The sequence below is a fragment of the Genypterus blacodes genome, unplaced genomic scaffold (assembly GCF_046128005.1).
Source record: "Genypterus blacodes isolate CSIRO-AG114 ecotype Tasmania unplaced genomic scaffold, CSIRO-AGI_Gbla_v1 ptg000118l_1, whole genome shotgun sequence".
NCBI lineage: Eukaryota > Metazoa > Chordata > Actinopteri > Ophidiiformes > Ophidiidae > Genypterus > Genypterus blacodes.
In genome coordinates this window covers 2,155,774-2,174,853 of record NW_027466921.1, presented here as the reverse complement: position 1 = coordinate 2,174,853, position 19,080 = coordinate 2,155,774, and the positions used below count along the sequence as shown (strand labels likewise).

Genomic DNA, 19,080 nt, shown 5'->3' with positions numbered 1-19,080 from the left:
GTGATCATGTCGTTATGCCGTTAGATCACATTCTAATCAATCATCTGGCGTAAATGTTAGATAGATAGATATAACCTTTGCTCCTTTCCCTCTGAAGGTTAAAGGCTTCCTTTCATTGATGTCTCATTTCCCCACTGACATTAGTGAAGGTCTTTTAAGTAAGTGGAGGAAACCCAGCCGTGTCTCCGCTCGTCACGGATGAGACTTTTGTCTGCGTGTGTGTGTGTTGCGTGTATGTGTTGCATATTACACAATGATGCATGGTGGGATGGAAAGCAAGACATGGTGCTAGGTTTGAAGGGCCGAGTGTGATCTGACTTAAAGGTTGCACATTAGCCATTTTCTCCCTTTAGAACGCCTCAGAAGAAATTCAATTCATCTCATTGATTTGTCATATACCCCGCTGTCACAGATTGATCCATGCTGGCCGACTTTTAACGACTTCTCCTTTACACCCAGGTCGCAATATGCATTTGTGAAGAAAACCTAGTTTGTAAAGCAAATTATAATGCTCTTTTTGTGCAGATATTCTTGTTGGTCGTTGCTTAACCTTTCTCCCTCTGTGTTTCCTTTGGCCTCTTGCAGATGAGGGTTACTACCAGAGCGGAAGGTTCCAGTTTGAAATAGATGTACCTGAAGCTTACAACATGGTGGTGAGTGGAACATATCGCACTCCATTGTTTTTGTGTGTGTCTGTGTGTTTTGTGCTGTCATCATTAGGTGGTTAGGGGGTTTTGCCTCTCGTAAAATAAAGAACCATTCAGCTGTACTTTTGCAATGTTGTTCTGTTCCCCGAAGCCCTTCAGATCAAATGATCTGCCGCCTAAAAGCGAGAAATTGTTGGTATGGTGGCAACAGAATGGAAGATGTAATTTCTTTGACATTAAAGGCGCACCGGGCTCAACTTTGTTCTCTTGCTGAGACCTGGACGTCAGGATTTACAGCTCCTCTGTCCTCCATTCAGCGTCTTTATCTCCTCCTGCCAATGTCTGTGTGTGCAGGCGCGTATCTACGCCTTTTATGTTTGTTTGTGTCCAAGTCATCTTATGTGTGTGTGTTTGTTCATCTGTGTATGCCTTTGCCGTCTCTTTCCTTTTTTTTTACACATTTCTATTCACACCCACGCAGCATCTGCTCTTAGTCCACAGAGCCTAATGAGACAGGAGAAAGAAGCTCTGTGTGGAGCTGCATCGCCTCGTTTAGGGAGAGACCGTCAGCCAACGCGAATAGTTACGGCCATACTGCATTGCATGGTGGAGTCACTCTTGGTTTTTGGCGACCGATGACGACACATCATCGCCTGCCTCGTTACACCTCCACGAGTCAGGCTTCCCCAGGAGGGCGAACATATAGGGAAGGCTTCTGTTCCTCCCAAGTCCAGCCTTCCACTGAGCAGGCGTCCCCACCCACCAGTTAGGACCAGCAGCTCCAAGGACTCCATCCCTTTGTCTAGCTGATTGAATTGCCAATCCTTTCAGATTAGAATTGTGTGCATTGGCTCCATTGAAACCCCAGTAGAGATGATATTTGTGTGGGTGAGGCTGATCAGATATTGTTTGGCTCATATCTTTGTACAAGGAGGAGAATTAAGTGCATGTAAATGTAGTCGCTGTTTGAGTTTGTCCCAGAAGAAGGAGGCAGCTGTACAACCACATAGGAGGACTTTGTCTGTTGTGTGCACCAGATAACATCTCTTACCTCTGGTTCAATTTTTCATGATGCCTCTCAGTTGACTTGGAGTGATACATGGACAACCAGAAAGAGAGACTTGAGAGAGCGAGAGAGCCGGAGAGAAAAAGAGAGAGAGTTTGACACATCTGGTGAAACTGCATGTTTTGTTTTGAAACTTCTCACAGGTGTGTTTGCCTCGGGCTAAATTATCAAAGTGCAAAAAGCCCCCTGATGGTTTTTGATCTTCATCTCTCTCGTTCCTGAGGAGAATCGTAATTCAATGAATATTGGGCCGTAAAGCCTTCTAATTTGGGGAATGTGTGCCATTTGTTAAACCGTTGTGTGTTGCGTGTGTGTGTTATCTTCTACCGCCTCTCCAATGTGATGAAGGCATTTCACAATCTGATGCAAGCAGCTTCTCTGACATGTTGGCATTCTTATGTTTCCATACATTTAAGATAAAGACGTTTTCACCTTGTATCAAAGTACCCATCCCCCTCTGCCAAGTTGTACTGGATTTATTTTCCTCCCTCCCACAAACAGCGAAGAGGCTGTTGTGCACACACTCTCTGGCAGTGACGGGGCAACGAGCCAAGGCACAATCTTTGAGAGACATTGACTCGTAGATTCCAAGTGTTGCTGTACAAAGCTGTTGATGTTTCACGTGTAACACAAGTAACTGCAGTCCATTTCCCCCACCATACTAACTGTAACATCACTGAAATGGGAGCTAGATCACACGACTGCATTACAGGAACAAGTAATGTGATTATAGTGCAGTAATGTAGTGAGTATGTCTCTCACACTGCCGTCTCAGTGCTTTTTCATTCAATAAAATGCCTCTTTTCTTCTGTTCTTCCTCCTCCAGCCTCCTAAAGTGAGATGCCTGACCAGAATATGGCATCCAAATATCGCTGAGACTGGAGAGATCTGCCTGAGGTAACAGCAGCTTAGACCTCCTTTCACACTTATCCAACTGATCAGGTGCTTATAGAAAACTAATTAATCACTTTTATCACTTAGTTGATTGGTTTTTTGTAGATGTACACACACACAGATAATGGTGCTTCCTTCTTCATGCATTTGCTGCATACCGGTTTGAAACATTTACATGGGTGACATCACGGCGATAACGTCAATTAATTAACTGTGATTGAATAATAGTTTGACAGACATTGATGTAAATAAGAGCAGAGCTGCGGGAATATTATGCTAGATATTCTAATTTCATGTAAAAAATTCACATTTTTATAGCAGAAGTAGAGGAGGCTGTGTCAAATCACAGCGGGCCTACACAGCAGGACAAACTTAAAAAGAGTCGGCAAGGATTCTGTGGTTCTATGAGAAGAATAATCTCAGTAAAAACCAAATGAAAGCTTCTTACCTCTCTGGAACGTTCAAAGAAATGAATCACCTATAAAAGAAGGGTCACAGCTTGAGTAATGATGAAATTCGAGCAAGTTTACATCCAACTTTACAAACTCTGAAAGTCAATGACATCAACACTGTTGTTGTTGTTGTTATGTCTTACAATTCCAGAGGTTTGTGGTACATCATCGACCACAAAGCACCCCAGATATCCTGCAATCGCTCTTTTGTTTATTTTTCCTGCAGCTTGTTGCGAGAGCATTCGATTGATGGCACAGGCTGGGCCCCCACCAGGACATTAAAGGTAAACACCGCCTTTTCTCTTAAAGCCTTGGTGCACGTCACATTGTGTAAGATCGGCTTGGTAAAGAATTATAATTGCTGTCATATTGTGTTGTTAACTTGATATCATTTCATATGTGAGGCTCGTCAGTTAAGCAGTAAAAGGCTTTTCAGTAGCAACAAAAGCTCCGAGTTCCTTAGATTTACCCTCAAATCCACTTTGTTGCAAGCAGTTAAGATGGCATAACCAAAGCTTGAAGCAGGGAATCTCTCGTTTTCCTTTATTGTGAGTAACATTGACTTTGAGAGTAGTGAGAGCTTGTACATGTTGTGGACCTCTGCCCACTCTGACTTTGAACATTCACAGTCAATCTGTATCACGCGTCTTCCTCTGCATTGGTATGGAACCCTCCCCTGCTGGGAGGGATGACTAAATCAAAGAGCTGCAGGGTACAATTATGGAAATGTGCATATGTGTTGAAATCAAGTAATCTCGGAGATGACTGGAGTCTTATCTGAGTATATATTCAATAGATCTGAACCAAATGGGAAGAAAGGAGATACGGTATAATAAGGTTATAAGGTATGACGTTTCTTTATACACTGGAGATGGTACAGAGATGATGGCCTGGCCTAATTGGGAAGTGTATGCATGCATGTGAGCATAAAGTAATGTTATTCTCTAAGTTTAGACAGCAAAACCCTTTTTCTCAAGGCTGCTGTTGATTTAGGCTGAAACTCTCTCTATTTTTATCCCAGTAATCCTCCGTGCATTTGGGTTTATCAGACCTGCTTTCACAAAGTAAATTATTGCTCCTGCTCTTTCCTCGTATGAAGAATGTATTTCGCTTAAGTGAAAATTGTTATGCGAGCTAAACCATTACTGCAAACACGAAGACAGAATCGGAGTGTTTTCGTATCAGCGCCGGCATCATGTTCTGCTCTGCAACCCGTCGCTCTATCAATCACAACCCGACCACAGGAAGAAACAAACATCTCCTCCAGGAAATAATAACTTGAAAAGCAAATTACGTTGTCACACCATCTTTGTAAAACTAATTTGTTTCCATGATATCCGTGGTTAGATATGATTCAGTGCCAGCAGAGTGACACACAACCAGAGTGGCTGCATTCACAGGATATTCTCAGAGGGAAATGAGTTGCAACAGAATGTCTAATTTCCTGCAGGCAAGTCTGAGCCTGATCAGCCATAAAACATTCAATACAACTTCATACCTCCTTCACCGTTCACCTTTCAGTCGGGCATTTGTTTGAGTCGGCCTGTGCGGGTCACACATATGAGAGCGTGTTCATATGTGTGAGCGAGAGTCGATTTTGTGAACGCATAAGAATAGCCGAGGAGAGGTAAGAGGTTAGCTAAATAGAAGTGTTGGTGTTTGAGAGGGCGATTCTGTTCTCCACCGGTCATCCCTCCTTCCCTGCTTCAGTGCACAAAGTAGAAACACAGTAGGATCACATGCAGGAACACACGTTGCACACGTGTACACATGGTTAACCCTCTCAAATCTGGACATTTGTCTCAAACTCGGTCATAAGCATATCGCATGACTTTTTGAAAAATGATTTCTAGAAACAAGGTAAAATTGATCATCCTGTCATGTTGGATGATTCCATTTACTGATTCTATTTTCATTGAATTCCACCTTTATTTGCTTCCTAAAACCCTGAGTAACAGAAACAGTGTGTTGTGTAAACCCTGCTTACAGACAACAGCAGTAAGATGTTCACGGAGGTTTAGTTGTTTGTTCCCTGTGGAATTCTTGGTAGCACTGTTTTCACATGTTTTTGTCGCAGAGCTGACAGAAACCGTCTCCATAGCAAAACAATTTTTTCGAGGTTGATCTCATTATGCAAATGAAATAAATTCATGTTTGTGCAATAAGCAAGCGTAGACTGAATGGAGGCTGAGGAAGTGTGACCTTGATGGTGGACCGTCTGACAGCAGAGAGCTTCCCTTTTTTACCGGTCCCTTTGTGATGTCGTTGTGTGCTGGTGTGTTCTGTCACCATGTCACCGCGGGTCCTAATTGGATTTCTCTGGGCCGTTCAGGAAGAGCGATGAAAGGCAATTAAGCTGCTGTCTTTACTGTCTTTAAGCAACACAGAGCCAGTAGCAGGTCTACTATATATATTTATGCCTTCTGTGTTACTGCGGTGCATGAAGGAGTCCCATGGCTCCTGCTAATTGGAGATTCAGGGATCAGGGATTTGACGTGTAGATAAAGTGATAAAGTGCTAATTCTTGCACATGTGTTGACGCCTTGCCTCGTGAGGAAATGATGAAAAGCAGTTGTCATCGTCAGGTATAGAGGTATTTCATGATGGCAAATATCTGAGAGGCTGAATGTGGAGAATTTGCATTTTAAGCAACATGCAGTGTTGTTTTACTGGGATAATATTTCACTTGAAGTCTCGGTCCAAATGTTAAAATATAATCTCTGCGTGTAAAGAGCTCTCGGTGTCTCTCACTTGTTCACATCATTATTGTGGCTATATTTAAACTTTGCATTGACATCCATTCTCATTATCCAGACACTGAGGCAACCCAGCTTCTTATGACAGATCTCAAACTGGTTGTGTTGATGACTTGTGTAAACATTGAGAATAAAACTACTATTGAGGAAGAATAAAAATGTGGAAGAGTTTGATTACTGACTTGATTTCTTCCTTTCCTTTCTAGGATGTGGTTTGGGGATTGAACTCCTTATTTACCGTAAGTGAACTATTCTTACTCCCTTCATTTTGATTTGTTGCATGCATTTTGTACAATTGTTTGGATTTATGGTGACCTTTCATATTTTAAACTTTGGTACACTATTTACATATCGTATACACAGTTTCACTATGACCTATTCTTTATTGTAGAATTAAGAAGAAATGTTAGGATGATTGTTTACCTGCAGATCAATAAGAACTGGGCTGTTAAAGTTTAATTAGCTGCTCTCCGGGATGTGGGTTAATGGCTTTAATCCAAGCTAAGATCAGATCACCCTCGGCCATTCTTTATCTCTGCTTCACAGCTGTAATAATGCCATGATGTTCATTTGAGGGGAAATTGTTTTCCTTTTATGACAAACACGTTCAGATAATAGAGGTTGTCAGCAGGCTGTCAGTGTCAACATTACAAATGTGTTCCTCTTACCGAACTTCATTTAGATTGCATTTTGACCAATCTGCAGTAATCCCAACTGAATCACATTTAGAAAGACATTACCTTTTACCAGGGTTAGCACTGTGTGATCACGATGATGATGCTGCGGATAATCGGCCTTGATGTGTGGTCATGGCTTAAATATTAACTTAAATTTTAACTTTTAATCAGGAAACATGCTCCCCGTTATCGCTCTAATAACATGCCTCAAGATGTTTGGTTTGTCGTGAGTGCAGAATCCTGGGTGACAGCTGGGACATCAGTGTCTGCTCGCAACAATGAACGCCATGTAGTGAACTGGAACACAACATAACACTGTAGTGGCCAGCATCTCCCCTCAGGAGCATTTTTATGGGGAAATGTATTTCAACCTCATAATGGTGGAACACTACACTGAAACCAATGGCATCGTCCAATAGAATGGCTAATGAGTAATGTGAAGGGAACTCTGCTCGCTCGTCTCACGTGATAAATCATTGACTCTGTCCTCTTGTTTTCCTCCCCGCCTGTCTCTTCCTTTCTTTTGTCTCTGCCGCAGGATCTGCTGAACTTCGATGACCCCTTGAACATCGACGCAGCAGAACACCATCTGAGAGACAAGGTCAGCCAATACTGGGAAGGAAATACACCTCGCTATTAATCTAAAGTTAACAAACCGGCGCAATGCAGCAGTTGTGAATTAGCCAGCGGCAGGCAAACGTCACAAGAAATGCCTGACAGTCCGCTTGTCCTTTTCTCAATTAGCACATCCAGTGACTTTATGCATATAGGTCCCATTTTACCCTACTGCAGTAAAGTGCTATCTTTATGCAAATAGTACCCTTAGAATAAAAACAAAAAGCCCTCAATTCTCTCTGAAATAAGAATTTAAGATTGACAAAAGTAATTTTCAAATGACATTCTTTGTTTTGTATTTAATAACACCAACAACTTGATTTAGATGTTCAATGCAAGATATTCTTCTAAATAATGATTATAGTAAGTTATGATAACAATATTAGTAAGTATACCAGTAATAGTAAGTATACAGTATAACAAGTACTGGTAATTAATAATGAGTATTGGGTAACACTTGGATATTACAAAAGCAGGAAAACGGAAAGGGGACAATCCCAGCCGTCCCAACATTCACACACCCCCTCCTGGCCAATTGGGAATAAAGAGCCCAGTTACACAACAGATATTAGAATATTCATTTCATTAGTATTTTATCCTCTTGAATTTCCCCAAGAGGATGAATAAAGCTCGGGGCTCTTTTGTTCTAAACACCACCCTGTATTGTCTCTTTCCGTCCTACCACTTAAAGTTATCTTGAAAACAAGATTCTATAGCGAGGTGTGAACACACACACACACACACACACACACACACACATTAATGGACCTGCTGAGATGTTACATGTACAATTTATGCAGTACACAGATAACACGAAGGCTTATCTGATAACCACAGATCCCATTAGGTATGTAAGGTGTAAAATAGGCTTTAATCATAACCATAACATACACTGGGTTTCCTTTCATAGCAAATATTCTAATGCTACATTTCCTGCAGTAAATCTCATTATCATCCATTGTGTACCAGACATAACAGTAGAATATGAGTTCTACAAGTAGATTATTAGCGTGTTCCTCATTATAGAATGGCTGTGAGAATACATGCAACAACAGTATGTTAAGCACGGAACGGATTCAGTTCCAACTCAGTAAGAAGTCTTCCATTCTCATTCTATTCCAGATGAACAGTAGTTCACTAAAAAACATATGGTTCTTGTTCACGCATGCGCTACTTAATTCTCTGCGTCTACAGTCAACAGCCGGCCGTGCGATTTGAAAGTCAAATCAGCGCCCTAAACCTGATCTCTGCGTCTGCACAGTGCTCACGTCGCTCTCAAGCTGCTGTGTTTGTTTTTGTGCATCTGCATATGTTTAAGCGCGTCGGTGTGTGCTTTACAGCTTTCGGTTTTAAACACTTAGCAAGGATTCAATTTATTGCCTAGTTTTCAGGCTTTTTGCTGAAGACTGAAAGTGAAATACAAAAGGCTTTTCGAAGCCTGAAAGTGTGGAGAACCCAAACATGTTTCCCTCATAAGGAGGACACTTTGGAGCTGTTATTATGATATAGACTTATTTGTACTTGAATAGTTCTGTTTGGCTTCTTTTCATGCCCTTCAGACCTCAAGTTGGTCGTGGCGATAGTCTACTGCTCATCTTCCTCTAGGTTTATACTTAGCACTCTGTATATACATCTGCAAGATGGTTGCCACGGAAATCCTGTGTTTGTTTGAAGCATTCTCGATCATCTGCCAAGAATTTACAAGTTCATTCGGAAACATGCAAGGGCAAATGGTAGCAAAAAAGTAATGGTGTGTAAAAGAGACTCCCTGACTAATAGATTTAGGACGTCTCTATCTGTCCCCACTTGTCCTCTCCATTTTCTATCTTTTGCATCTAATCTGCTACATTTCTTTATCAGCACATCAGACATTCTAAGAAGAGTTTTGCTTCACTGTAGTCCTTGGGTTCCAAGCTGGGATGAGCTGAAAGCTTTTGGTAGTGCAGTGTTTTTCCTCTGTGACACTGAATGCTCTGGGCTCTACCCAACAGTTTTTGGTGATAGACGGCACACAGGCTTGTGATGTGTGAGACAGTGTGTGAAGGAACGGGCAAGAAATGATATCTGCTTTACAGTAGGGGGCATGATTGTGGAGATGAGTCATGAATGTGGAGGATGTCGTGAGAAGACTTTAAAGCAGAGTATGGACGTGTTTGTGTGTGTGAGAGAAACGGCATTCAATGTGTAACCCTTCAAAATAGGTGTGTAAATTTATGAAGGAGCAATTTTGTAACAATCTCACCACAACCACAGGAAAATAAGGTGGAGCACAAAAGTGTGTATGCGCATTTGTGTCACTGGCTGCCCTGTAAGTGGCTTGCAGATTGCCACTTACTGCCTTTTGTGTCCAGTCTGTCCGTCTGTTGCTTTAGTGCTCTTGTCCTCCACCCACCTAAACACCAACCCCCCCCCCCCCCACACACACACACACACACACACACACAAACATCGCGCTCCTGCTCTCCTGCAGTCGCCACCACTGAAAACATGGACTCATCCAACCATGACCCACTCCCACAGACCAACAAGCTCCTGTAATCAACTTCTGCAGTGTGTGTGCATGTGTGTGTGCGCGCGGGCATGTGTATGTGTGTGTTTGTGCGTGTCCGTACGTCCCTGCTTGTGAATTTGTATTGTTGGGGGCTTTTGAAGAGGAACTCTTTGCTGCATAAAGTGCCTGATGGGAAACGACATCGTGTGTGACTCAGTGTGTGTTTTAATCAGTGATGCAGAGTGTGGTATTGTCGCAACATTGTTTCTTGTGAGTGGGTTTTTGTTTGGGTCTGTGTGTATGTGTGCACACACCTGTATTCTCTCATCTGTTGTGGTACAGTGAAAAAAATACATTGCATTCCCCCCTAAGGAAACATGACACGCTGATATTTGTCTTATACCACACTATAAAAATTTAAAATCTCTGCAAATTATAAACAGTTAAACAGAGACACTCTCTGTATGCATAGGATCTGAAACTGTCATTCTCCTGTCATTTTGTTTTGTTCCACTGTGATGCTTGATGCTGATGCTACCAAACAAGAGAAATGATTCACTTTTACTGCCATTCCACTGTAAAACCAGTCTGTTTATAGGAGTACTGGACAAAGACGTTGATTTATCATTGTATTAAGATGAAAAACATGGTGTATCTATTAATTAATTGTTGTAAAGACCACGTGGCCTCTGTGGTCAGCATTGGACAACATCCACAGCCTGAGCTTAGTTTGAGCAAGTGCTGGTCATCTACCCACCTATTACAATCTCCAGGGTTATCTTGGAGAGGTCGCAGTTCAGAATGTCCAGCGTGCAGGTGCAATTAACCTGCAGGCCAACCTGGTTTGTGGGGCTCCATGGATCCGTAACCATCTACCCTAGCGACCACCTTCTCCCTGCCCCCCACCCCCTCCCCCCACGCTCTCTCCCTGTCACATGCTCTTTCTCGCTTTTGTTGTTTTGTACATCAAGGTGGTGTAGTTCCTTTCATCAGTAGTGCATCTTGACCTTGCACACACACACACACACACACACACACACACACACACACACACACACACACACACGTGAACCTACACACAGCTGCATCCCTGTATGGTTTCGGCTCTTTTTGTCAGCTGTCTGGTAATGGACAGAGTGGTCCTAAGGGCTCTGTAGGGTCTCATTAGTGTCCTGAAGGAGGAAAACACATCATGGCTCCATGGCACGTGAGATCACTTATTGATCAGAGAAATGCCGGTCACTACTCATTCATCTTGTTTTCAACCCATACACACGATTTGTTAATTTATTCTGGCTAATAAAGCCTGCATGTTTTTACAAGCTGTTTATTGTTGCCTAGCTACACATGGGGCAAAACAGTGATAAGCACTGATAAAGTATCTGTGTGTGTGTGTGCTCACTATGTTTGAGTTCTTTGTGTAAGACTTACCACTCAAACCTGTCAATTACTGTCATATGACTGAAACAACTGGAATAATGGATCATTAGCTGCCACATGTAGTGTCTATAATGTGGACAGATAATTGATATGGTCCAAACGTTCCTGTCACCTCATTATGGTGTGTACGTACCTGTTGTCATGGTTCTGGTGTGGCACCTAGGCTGTGAATTACTCAGTCATGCTAACGATGGCACAGACATGTCTGCTGCTGCTGCTGTCTGCTCCTGAGCTCTGTGATCATTAAACCAGGCTGCAGCTCATCCGGCGGACAGCTGTGAGCCAGATAGAATCATTTTCACTTTTTATCTGTGAGTTCGCTGGCTTGTGAAGGACGTGTGGGTGTGAAAGTGGGTTGTTCAAAGTAGACATTCTAGGATTGTCTTTCTTCTTCTATTGCATCTTTGAAACCACATTTTCATCAGTGCCGAGCGTCGGTAAGCTCAAACGCATGCGATACTAAAATATACTGTACTCACTTCCTGTAAGGAGTGGGGCCATTCTATGCAAAGTGATACAAAGGAGGAACTGAATGCAAAACATATTCAAACCAAACAGTGTACACCCTTTGTTCCTCTGTCCCACTGCTACACCATAAAGAGGCAGCAGTGCGGTATAAAGGAAAACGTCTCCGGACATAAACATTCAGCACTGTGTCTCAGTTTGGGAGCATGGTGTCATAACAGCTGCCCCCTACAGGGCCTCTCATGCCTGTGGCTGCATCTCAGCGCTGTTACCAAACCATGTTAACCTCTCAGAATAAATTAGACATCCCGTTTCGCAATGAATAATGTAACGTGACATGCTTCTTCCAGTTTGCGGTCCGGAGCGGTTTCACATCCCGGTGCCATTACCAGCGGACCACAGTGGATTTTCACTGAAGCGATTGGCAAACCACATCCACTTTCCAAACTACTCTCTGTCGCTGTCTTTTTTTCTTCTCCTTTCACTTCCTTTCCCTTCACGGTCTTCTTGCCTGATTTATCTGTGGGGTTACTTAGTTTTCTTTTTTTGGCAGATTTTGAAGTCTCTCTTAAACCCTCGTACCCACTGGGGTTTATTTGCAACCCATTTGCTCTGAAAGTGCGACATATTTTGACCACCTGCATAGTTTACTATAGGAGAATAGACTTAATTGCCTTGCATGGTGATGTCATAACAGCAGCAGAGCCAGAGTCGAGCAAAAGTTTTTAATCCACTCAAGTCTTCATACTAATGAACACCAAGCCAAGTTGCAGTCTCAGCTAGTGTTCGGTTCTGTATTGCGTGTTTTACGAGAATCACACCAAGAATCAACACCCTCATCCACAAACTGAAGTATGTTTGTCAGAGCAAATGTGTGTTTTCGCCTTTGGGAACTCTGGGGAAGAAGCTTGTCTCAGCAGCTGCACTACTTCCAGTCAATATAAATGTTGTGTAAGTAAATGTTTTGGTGGTCCTAGATTTTTGTGACACATCGCCCTGTTATATCTTCCAAAAAGAAACATGAAGTTCTGAATTTACTCATAAAAGTTTCAGTGCCTCGGGGGGGGGAGGAGGAGGGGAGGGAGGGTGGGTGGGTGTGTGTGTGTGTGTGTGTGTGTGAGTGAGGTGAGGCAGTGGCTCAGTGGGTAGGGTCGCCGGTTCGAGCCCCTGCCGAGGTGCCCCTGAGCAAGGCACCGAACCCTCAATTGCTCCCCCCTCTGCGAAGGGTGGTAATGTAATGTAAGTCGCTTTGGATAAAAGCGTCTGCCAAATGATCGTAATGTAATGTAATGTAATGTGTGTGTGTGTGTGTGTGGTCACAATGGGGAAATTCAAGTTTTTCTCTAGCCTGGTTTTCCAATCCCAAAGGAAGTCTGTAAACTAAACTTACAAACTAAAGTTGTTAAAGTCAAGTTGTCAGGCATTTCACAGATCCGAGCATTAACTCACAAGATATTTATTTTTTGATCTATACACAGTGGTGATCGTAAATGACAGGTAGCATTACCTCATTCAAATTGAATTGTACTGGTTGTTGTTTACACAGTTATAATGTACCAATAGAATGGGACTTTTGGACTTAAAAAGGTTAAATATCGTCCTGAATTTTTTTTCTGGAAATGTAGTCTGGAGTCTTTTTATTTAAAAATGGAAAATATGTAGAGCCCTTTTGTTGTATTCACACCCTCACCATCACACTGCTGCTTTCCCCTGCTGGTGTTATTTTTATGTCTTGGCCGTGCTATCACGCCTCAATCTTCTAAGGTGATTTTTTTTTTTAATCATAGAAAAACCTTATGCCTGTATTGTTATGAATGATGTAATGTGCTTCAGCCTGAGTGTGGAATTACTCCGCTGCCGGCTGCTGTGACTGATCATCTCTGGGCCAGACTTGTGTATTCAAAACTTTGAGCTCCAAAGTGTTTCACGAGTTTACATTAAAGCCTCGGCTGCGTCATTTCAATTCAGTTATGTTGAAATGGCCTGATGGTGATGTGTTAATAATCACGCACTCAATCTCAGTTATTTCTTGTTGTTTACAAGCCGTCTCACAGTTTTGAAATTTGAATTCTTTTCGTCGGGCGGTCAGAAGGAAAATGCACAGAAACGAGTCTCAATATGACTGCGAATGTGTTTAAGAGGCAACAGTCGAGCGACTCTCTGCTTGTGTGTTGGCGTACGTGCACATGTGGATCATCTGTATGCAGTCACCGCGTTAAGATGACTCCCTGAGCAGCAGTAAAGCTCATCGGCCAGGGCTCCGCTGTCATCACTGCTGAGGTCACCGTGGTTGCTTTTGTCGCTGGCAGCTTTACAATACTTCCTCTTCTCCACGTACAACTCTTCTCCCTGTCTCTCTCCGTCTTTTACCCCTTCTGTTCAAACCCGGTGGGACCCCACTGCTCACAGATTGGGACATCCCATTCTTAAGATGCATACCAGAGTGTAGTCCACACATCGCACGTACAAGAGAATGGATGTGACTGATGGGAGGGAACGACTGCACTCAGGCATTATAAATTAATAGAGTTAAAGGGGAAATCAAATGTGTGGAAGTCATATTCCAGGGCGCAGAGTGAAGGATTTAGTCGGTTTCCATTGGGGTTTGGCTTCAGACCTCTCCGCTCTTTGTTGCGCTGTGTCGACCGCAGACACAAATTTGTTGCTCTTGTAATGATGGATGGGTGAAAATGGAATAAAGTTAAACCAGTTAAACTGAGAAGAGGGTAAACACAGGAAGTAACGTATGGTAATCATAAGATTGAAAGGAGCTTAAGCGGAGAATGATTGTTGCCAGAAAGTATAGCTGCCCACACTATTGGCTGCCAGCGCCTATATTAATGAGGAAGCTACTAATCCATTTTACTCCAGTTTTAATGAAAATGCATTGCAGGCAGAATTATAGGGAGAGCATAAATCAAAATGTTAGCAGTGTTAAATCCATAATTGGAGGCAAGCCTGGAGAGCGGAAGGATTTCTGTCCTCATAGTTAAGCTGGTGGTTTTGTGGCTTGTTGTTGCTTACATGTGAACATTTTCCGCGTCTGCCAAAACATCTTGAGACAACTGAGAGATGTGGAACTAGGAATCAGGATAGTGGGTACAAAACATTCCAATGGTGTCATGGTTTGACATCTGTAAGAAAGTCACTGGAAATGTCTTATTCTTAATTTGAATGTTGGCACTTTAGAGATGGTAAAGTTACTCAGCAGTCCCTTTTGCTAACTGCACCATCGTTTAAATGTTAAATCACAGTAAAGAATACCCATTTGGGCCTTGTTGTCATCCTGTATGACTCAGTATTCCCAATTAAAGTTGTGTGTACAATCTACTGAACCCTACTACATTTTTGCTGAGCTGAGCACTTTTTTGGGGAGCCTGAATAAAGGATTTATTTTCTTATGTGAAGGAAGCTGCAGCTCAGTGAAGCAGGAGTCTATTAACCCCCCCCCCCCCCAGCTAAGGCCAGCCATGGGTTTGTGTGTTTCAAAGAAAATAGTAAATCACCATAAAGCTTTTAGGCTCCAGCGAAGGAAGAGGACCTTGCTGCCATGACAGAAAGGGATAGTGTCGGATAAAATGTTGCCCGATTCAAAGCTGCTGGAAAAGAGAGGGAAAGGGAGGGAAAGAAGTGTAGACGAGCCTCAAGAGAGGGATGGAACAGGGTCAAGGAGACAGCCAATGAAGAAGTAGGAGGAAGAGGAAGAATGGAGGTCAAAAGGGAGCAACTAGGGACACATAGCGATGAATGGGGGTCGGAAAGAAAGGGCACGAAGAAGGGCACGTACAACCAGAAGGAACATCGCCAGAGAAACTGAAACGCAGCTGTCCATCCAGTTTTAACTGGTGGTTTCACTCACACTGTGATTCTACCAATAGACTTAAAGAAAAATCGAAATGCCATCTCTGAAAAGAATGTTCCGGAACAACTCCGAAGCTTTCTTTAAACCTTCATTGAGCCCATAGTTTAGGATTAAACTGATTCAATTTAGATTTGAACATGGCGTCTCAGGTGTGCTGGCTGAGCTGCAGACGTAGACCTCATTTTCTCTTTTCGTTTCACGCTGCCGTTATCGAGATGAACCCTCGCGCCAGTAATCCACATCAGCGCGTCTTAAAATGGATTTGTTCACGCTTTAGCGCCTCGCTGTTTCAAATCTCCTGACCTCATCTGAGAAGTCAGATACGAGTCGAGTCACGCTGCCTCTTAGATACATTTACTTTGTTGTTTCATTTTTCTGACCACTGCTTCACCGTATTAGACCTTCTGACTTCGAGTGAATATTCAACAGTGGCGATTGTCAGACTGGGGTAGCTTGGGATGTTCAGTCTTGCCGCTCCTGAACTAACCCAGAGGGGTTCGGGGCTGAAAATGGTCCAGCAACTAAAGTTGAGTCCTGGTTCCCTCAGTGGCAAATTCATGAATCATCCCAACCATAGCCATGACTTCATTTATGGCGCTAACTTGTGTCCCCTCTCCCTCCCCCTCTCTCTCTCTCTCCCCTTCCAGGAGGATTTTCGGAATAAGGTTCAAGATTACATCAAGCACTACGCCAGATGATAGAAGCACTTGCGGCGGCGTCCTCAGCTACCTGCGACTTCCTGCACCAACCAAACTGCTCTACCTTGCCTCTGCTTTTCATGGCCCTTTGTGTGAATCGAAACAACGGCTGACTCCTAACCGCCCCCGCCTCTCCTCAACCAAACAACCGCCAACTCCGCCCCCGACTGCAATCACCTCCCAGTTGCAGGAAAAAATAGAAAAAAAGACCTTTGAGGATAGACTTGTTATAAAAGAAAAATAATGCTTTAATTGTCCTGATTGATTGTTCTAATATGGCGTTCTTTGTGGCACCGTCATCGTAATGTGACGCTAGCCCCAAGGTGTCCCGTGAGCCCGTTAGAAATGAGCCACAGCGGCGGACAGCTACAGATTCTGATTTAAGGAATCACTGAAAAACTGGAATCCAAATCACATTTAGCTGTCGTTAAATATTTGATGATTCCAGAGAAAGACTGAATATGTCGTCGACATATCTTCTCTGTTCTGGTGCCTGCCATGTTTGTCTTGCACGCAAGTGTGCATATTTACACACACACACACACACACACACACACACACACACACACACACACACACACACACACACACACACACACACATCCCAACCTGTAATTGATGGTAACACACATACACCCATGAGACAGCATGCGAATGACCAATACTACCTTGTTCTGTTCTGTTGTCCTCTATCTTGTACATGCACATACACACACACCTCACATATAGACCTCCTGTGTGTTTGTGAGCTAAATTTATAAATATAGTTCTACTACTGCTAAAACTACAGCCAAATCCATTGTCCTGGTGCTTTCTCTTTCACCTCCTCTCCTCACTTCCTCCTTTTTGTTTGGTTTTGTTTCCTCCTTTCCTCCACACTTACAATTATCTGCTCCTTTTGTCATGCCTGCAGGTGGAGTACTCATGGATGGGTGGGTTCTGTTGCAACCACCAGAGCAAGCAGCAGCAATAGTAGTGAGCTTTGCATTGGACGATCTCGATCTACGCGTCCAATCACGTTGCTGGTCTCAGAACCTTTAATCGGCAGTCCCAGTGCTGACAAGCGAATGCATCCTAACCAAGACAGAAGGTAGCACTGTGTTCATCCAGGAGCTGCAATCCACAAATATCAGATGAAACATAACTGATGAATTTGTATTATTATAACCCAGTCACAGACACTGTTGTGGACGAAAACAATTAATTTGTTTGATTGAAGTGATTAACAAGCTCACGTTTAATTACTCATTTAGGATTACATGAAACAATTGTGCCAAAACAGTGAGTAGAGCAGTTTGTTTGAGCGTTTGTGTGATTCAGTGAGTAATCAGCTTTAGGTAATCTTGTTTGCGTGAGTATTCAGGCACAGTCGTCTTTTGGACAGAGAACAAGAGAAGTCTGTGTTGTTGTACCCCAGTCAGGCTGTTGGTTGCTTTACTGTATAATTTGATAAAGGTAACCATCATGGAGAATCGTTCAAGGTTCTTAATTTTCTTATGTGAAAAAGGGGCTTTAATGATTGAATGCGTTGGGCTAAAGTTTCTCAAAATCTTCCATTACAAGCCTTATTTAGTGACGTCCTACTAATATCGCCTGAGCGTCTGTTGCGCCTCCTACTGATGGAAAGTTCAGCGGGAACTCCACATCCTTACACAGCATTATATTGACTTTTGGAACGTGGAGGGCCGCGGCTCGCTTTGTTTCGCCTCGTCTGTTTCCGTCTCGAGTTAATGGTTCTCAGAACAAGTTGTAGAACAGAGGTCAGTGCCTGGAAACGTGGGTAAGAGCCACCTGTGGATTTGGTCCCGAGGATGCATGTGTGGCTCAGTGTCTGCATGACTCTGAGCTTTCCTGAGTGCGCACAACAGAAAGACCCTTTGCAGTGTGTTTGCACGCACGCAATACACGTGTGCTGCGTGTACTTTGCGTCGCTAGACGTCGGCTAGCTTTGGGCCTCCGGTACAATTCGTTGTCCTTGTCCGTGGCGCCTTTCCTCGCTCCGCTCCGCTCCGTGTTCCACTTCTTGCATGAGGCGTGTCTGTGATCTGCCTGTGGTGCTTTTTTTTTCTCAAACTGAAGATGGTGCAAGATTATCGAGGCTGTGCGTTTGTTTGTGTATGTGTGGATGGATGTAGGCAGTTCCAGCGTGACAGACGGGTTGAGGCGGTGTGACTTGTTAGCAGGCTCCAACTCCCCCATCCTTATTTTCAGCCCGAGTTTTAAGTTATTAGTGTTGTTGAAGTGAAAGTAAACAGACGAACAGACGACTTGTTTAATGTAAAGGACCTGACGATTCAATTCATATCAGTTTGATTGAAAGCGAGTGTGTGTGAGGGTGCCACCGCATTTTCTCAGCCTGGCTTTAGTCCATTCAAACCCTTGAAGGTTCCAGTAAGCGCCTGGAAACATGAAGCCTCGCTGAGTAATCGCCATGACAGCTGAGCCTGATTTCCTCCAGGATGTTTCCCTCTTATCTGAGCCGTCTGATTGGGGGGGGGAACTGGGCTGAGTCCATGTACGGCACGCCAGTATATCTTCCTTGTGACGTCATCGTCACAATGGACACCTTGTCTTGTGTCCTTTTAGTTTGGCAGTCGAACATGAAATCTTCCGGACTGTCTCCGCTCGGGCTCACTTTGAATTCACGGCGGAGGAGATTGGCGGCCTCTTTTTCTTTAAATCCTTTTTTTCTTTCTCAGATTGTATATCCATTTTTTAAGATATATTAAAGAGGATGTAAATGAGAACCGTGTTTCCTATCTGTGTCATTATTGGCTCCTCTCCACCAACTTACACATTACAGTTGGCCAGAAATACCTTAATTATTTTCTGTTTTATCAATAAATGATCTCATTCAGTTCAACTTTTTGTTACATGGTATCTAACTTTTCTCTCTCTTTTTTTTTTGTAGTTCAGTTGGTTTCCATCGCACCAAACTGTGATGTGTTTGATGTCACAACAGCTGATCACAATGCAGCAACTCTACTAATATAGTTGTTTGCCAACACTCTACGACA

The 19,080-nt window shown here is 43.2% G+C and overlaps 1 protein-coding gene across 1 annotated transcript in view; it reads left to right on the top strand.

Moving 5' to 3' along the window:
* Positions 1-18,810, top strand: part of ube2f (ubiquitin-conjugating enzyme E2F (putative)) — a 29,700-nt gene extending 10,890 nt beyond the window's left edge. Inside the window, exons 5-10 of the mRNA XM_076162003.1 lie at positions 586-653; positions 2,540-2,610; positions 3,286-3,343; positions 6,022-6,054; positions 7,031-7,093; positions 16,013-18,810. Coding sequence (XP_076018118.1) covers positions 586-653; positions 2,540-2,610; positions 3,286-3,343; positions 6,022-6,054; positions 7,031-7,093; positions 16,013-16,063 — 344 coding nt within the window. The 3' untranslated portion in view covers positions 16,064-18,810. The remainder of the gene's footprint in view (positions 1-585; positions 654-2,539; positions 2,611-3,285; positions 3,344-6,021; positions 6,055-7,030; positions 7,094-16,012) is intronic.
* The last annotated feature ends 270 nt before the right edge of the window (positions 18,811-19,080 follow it).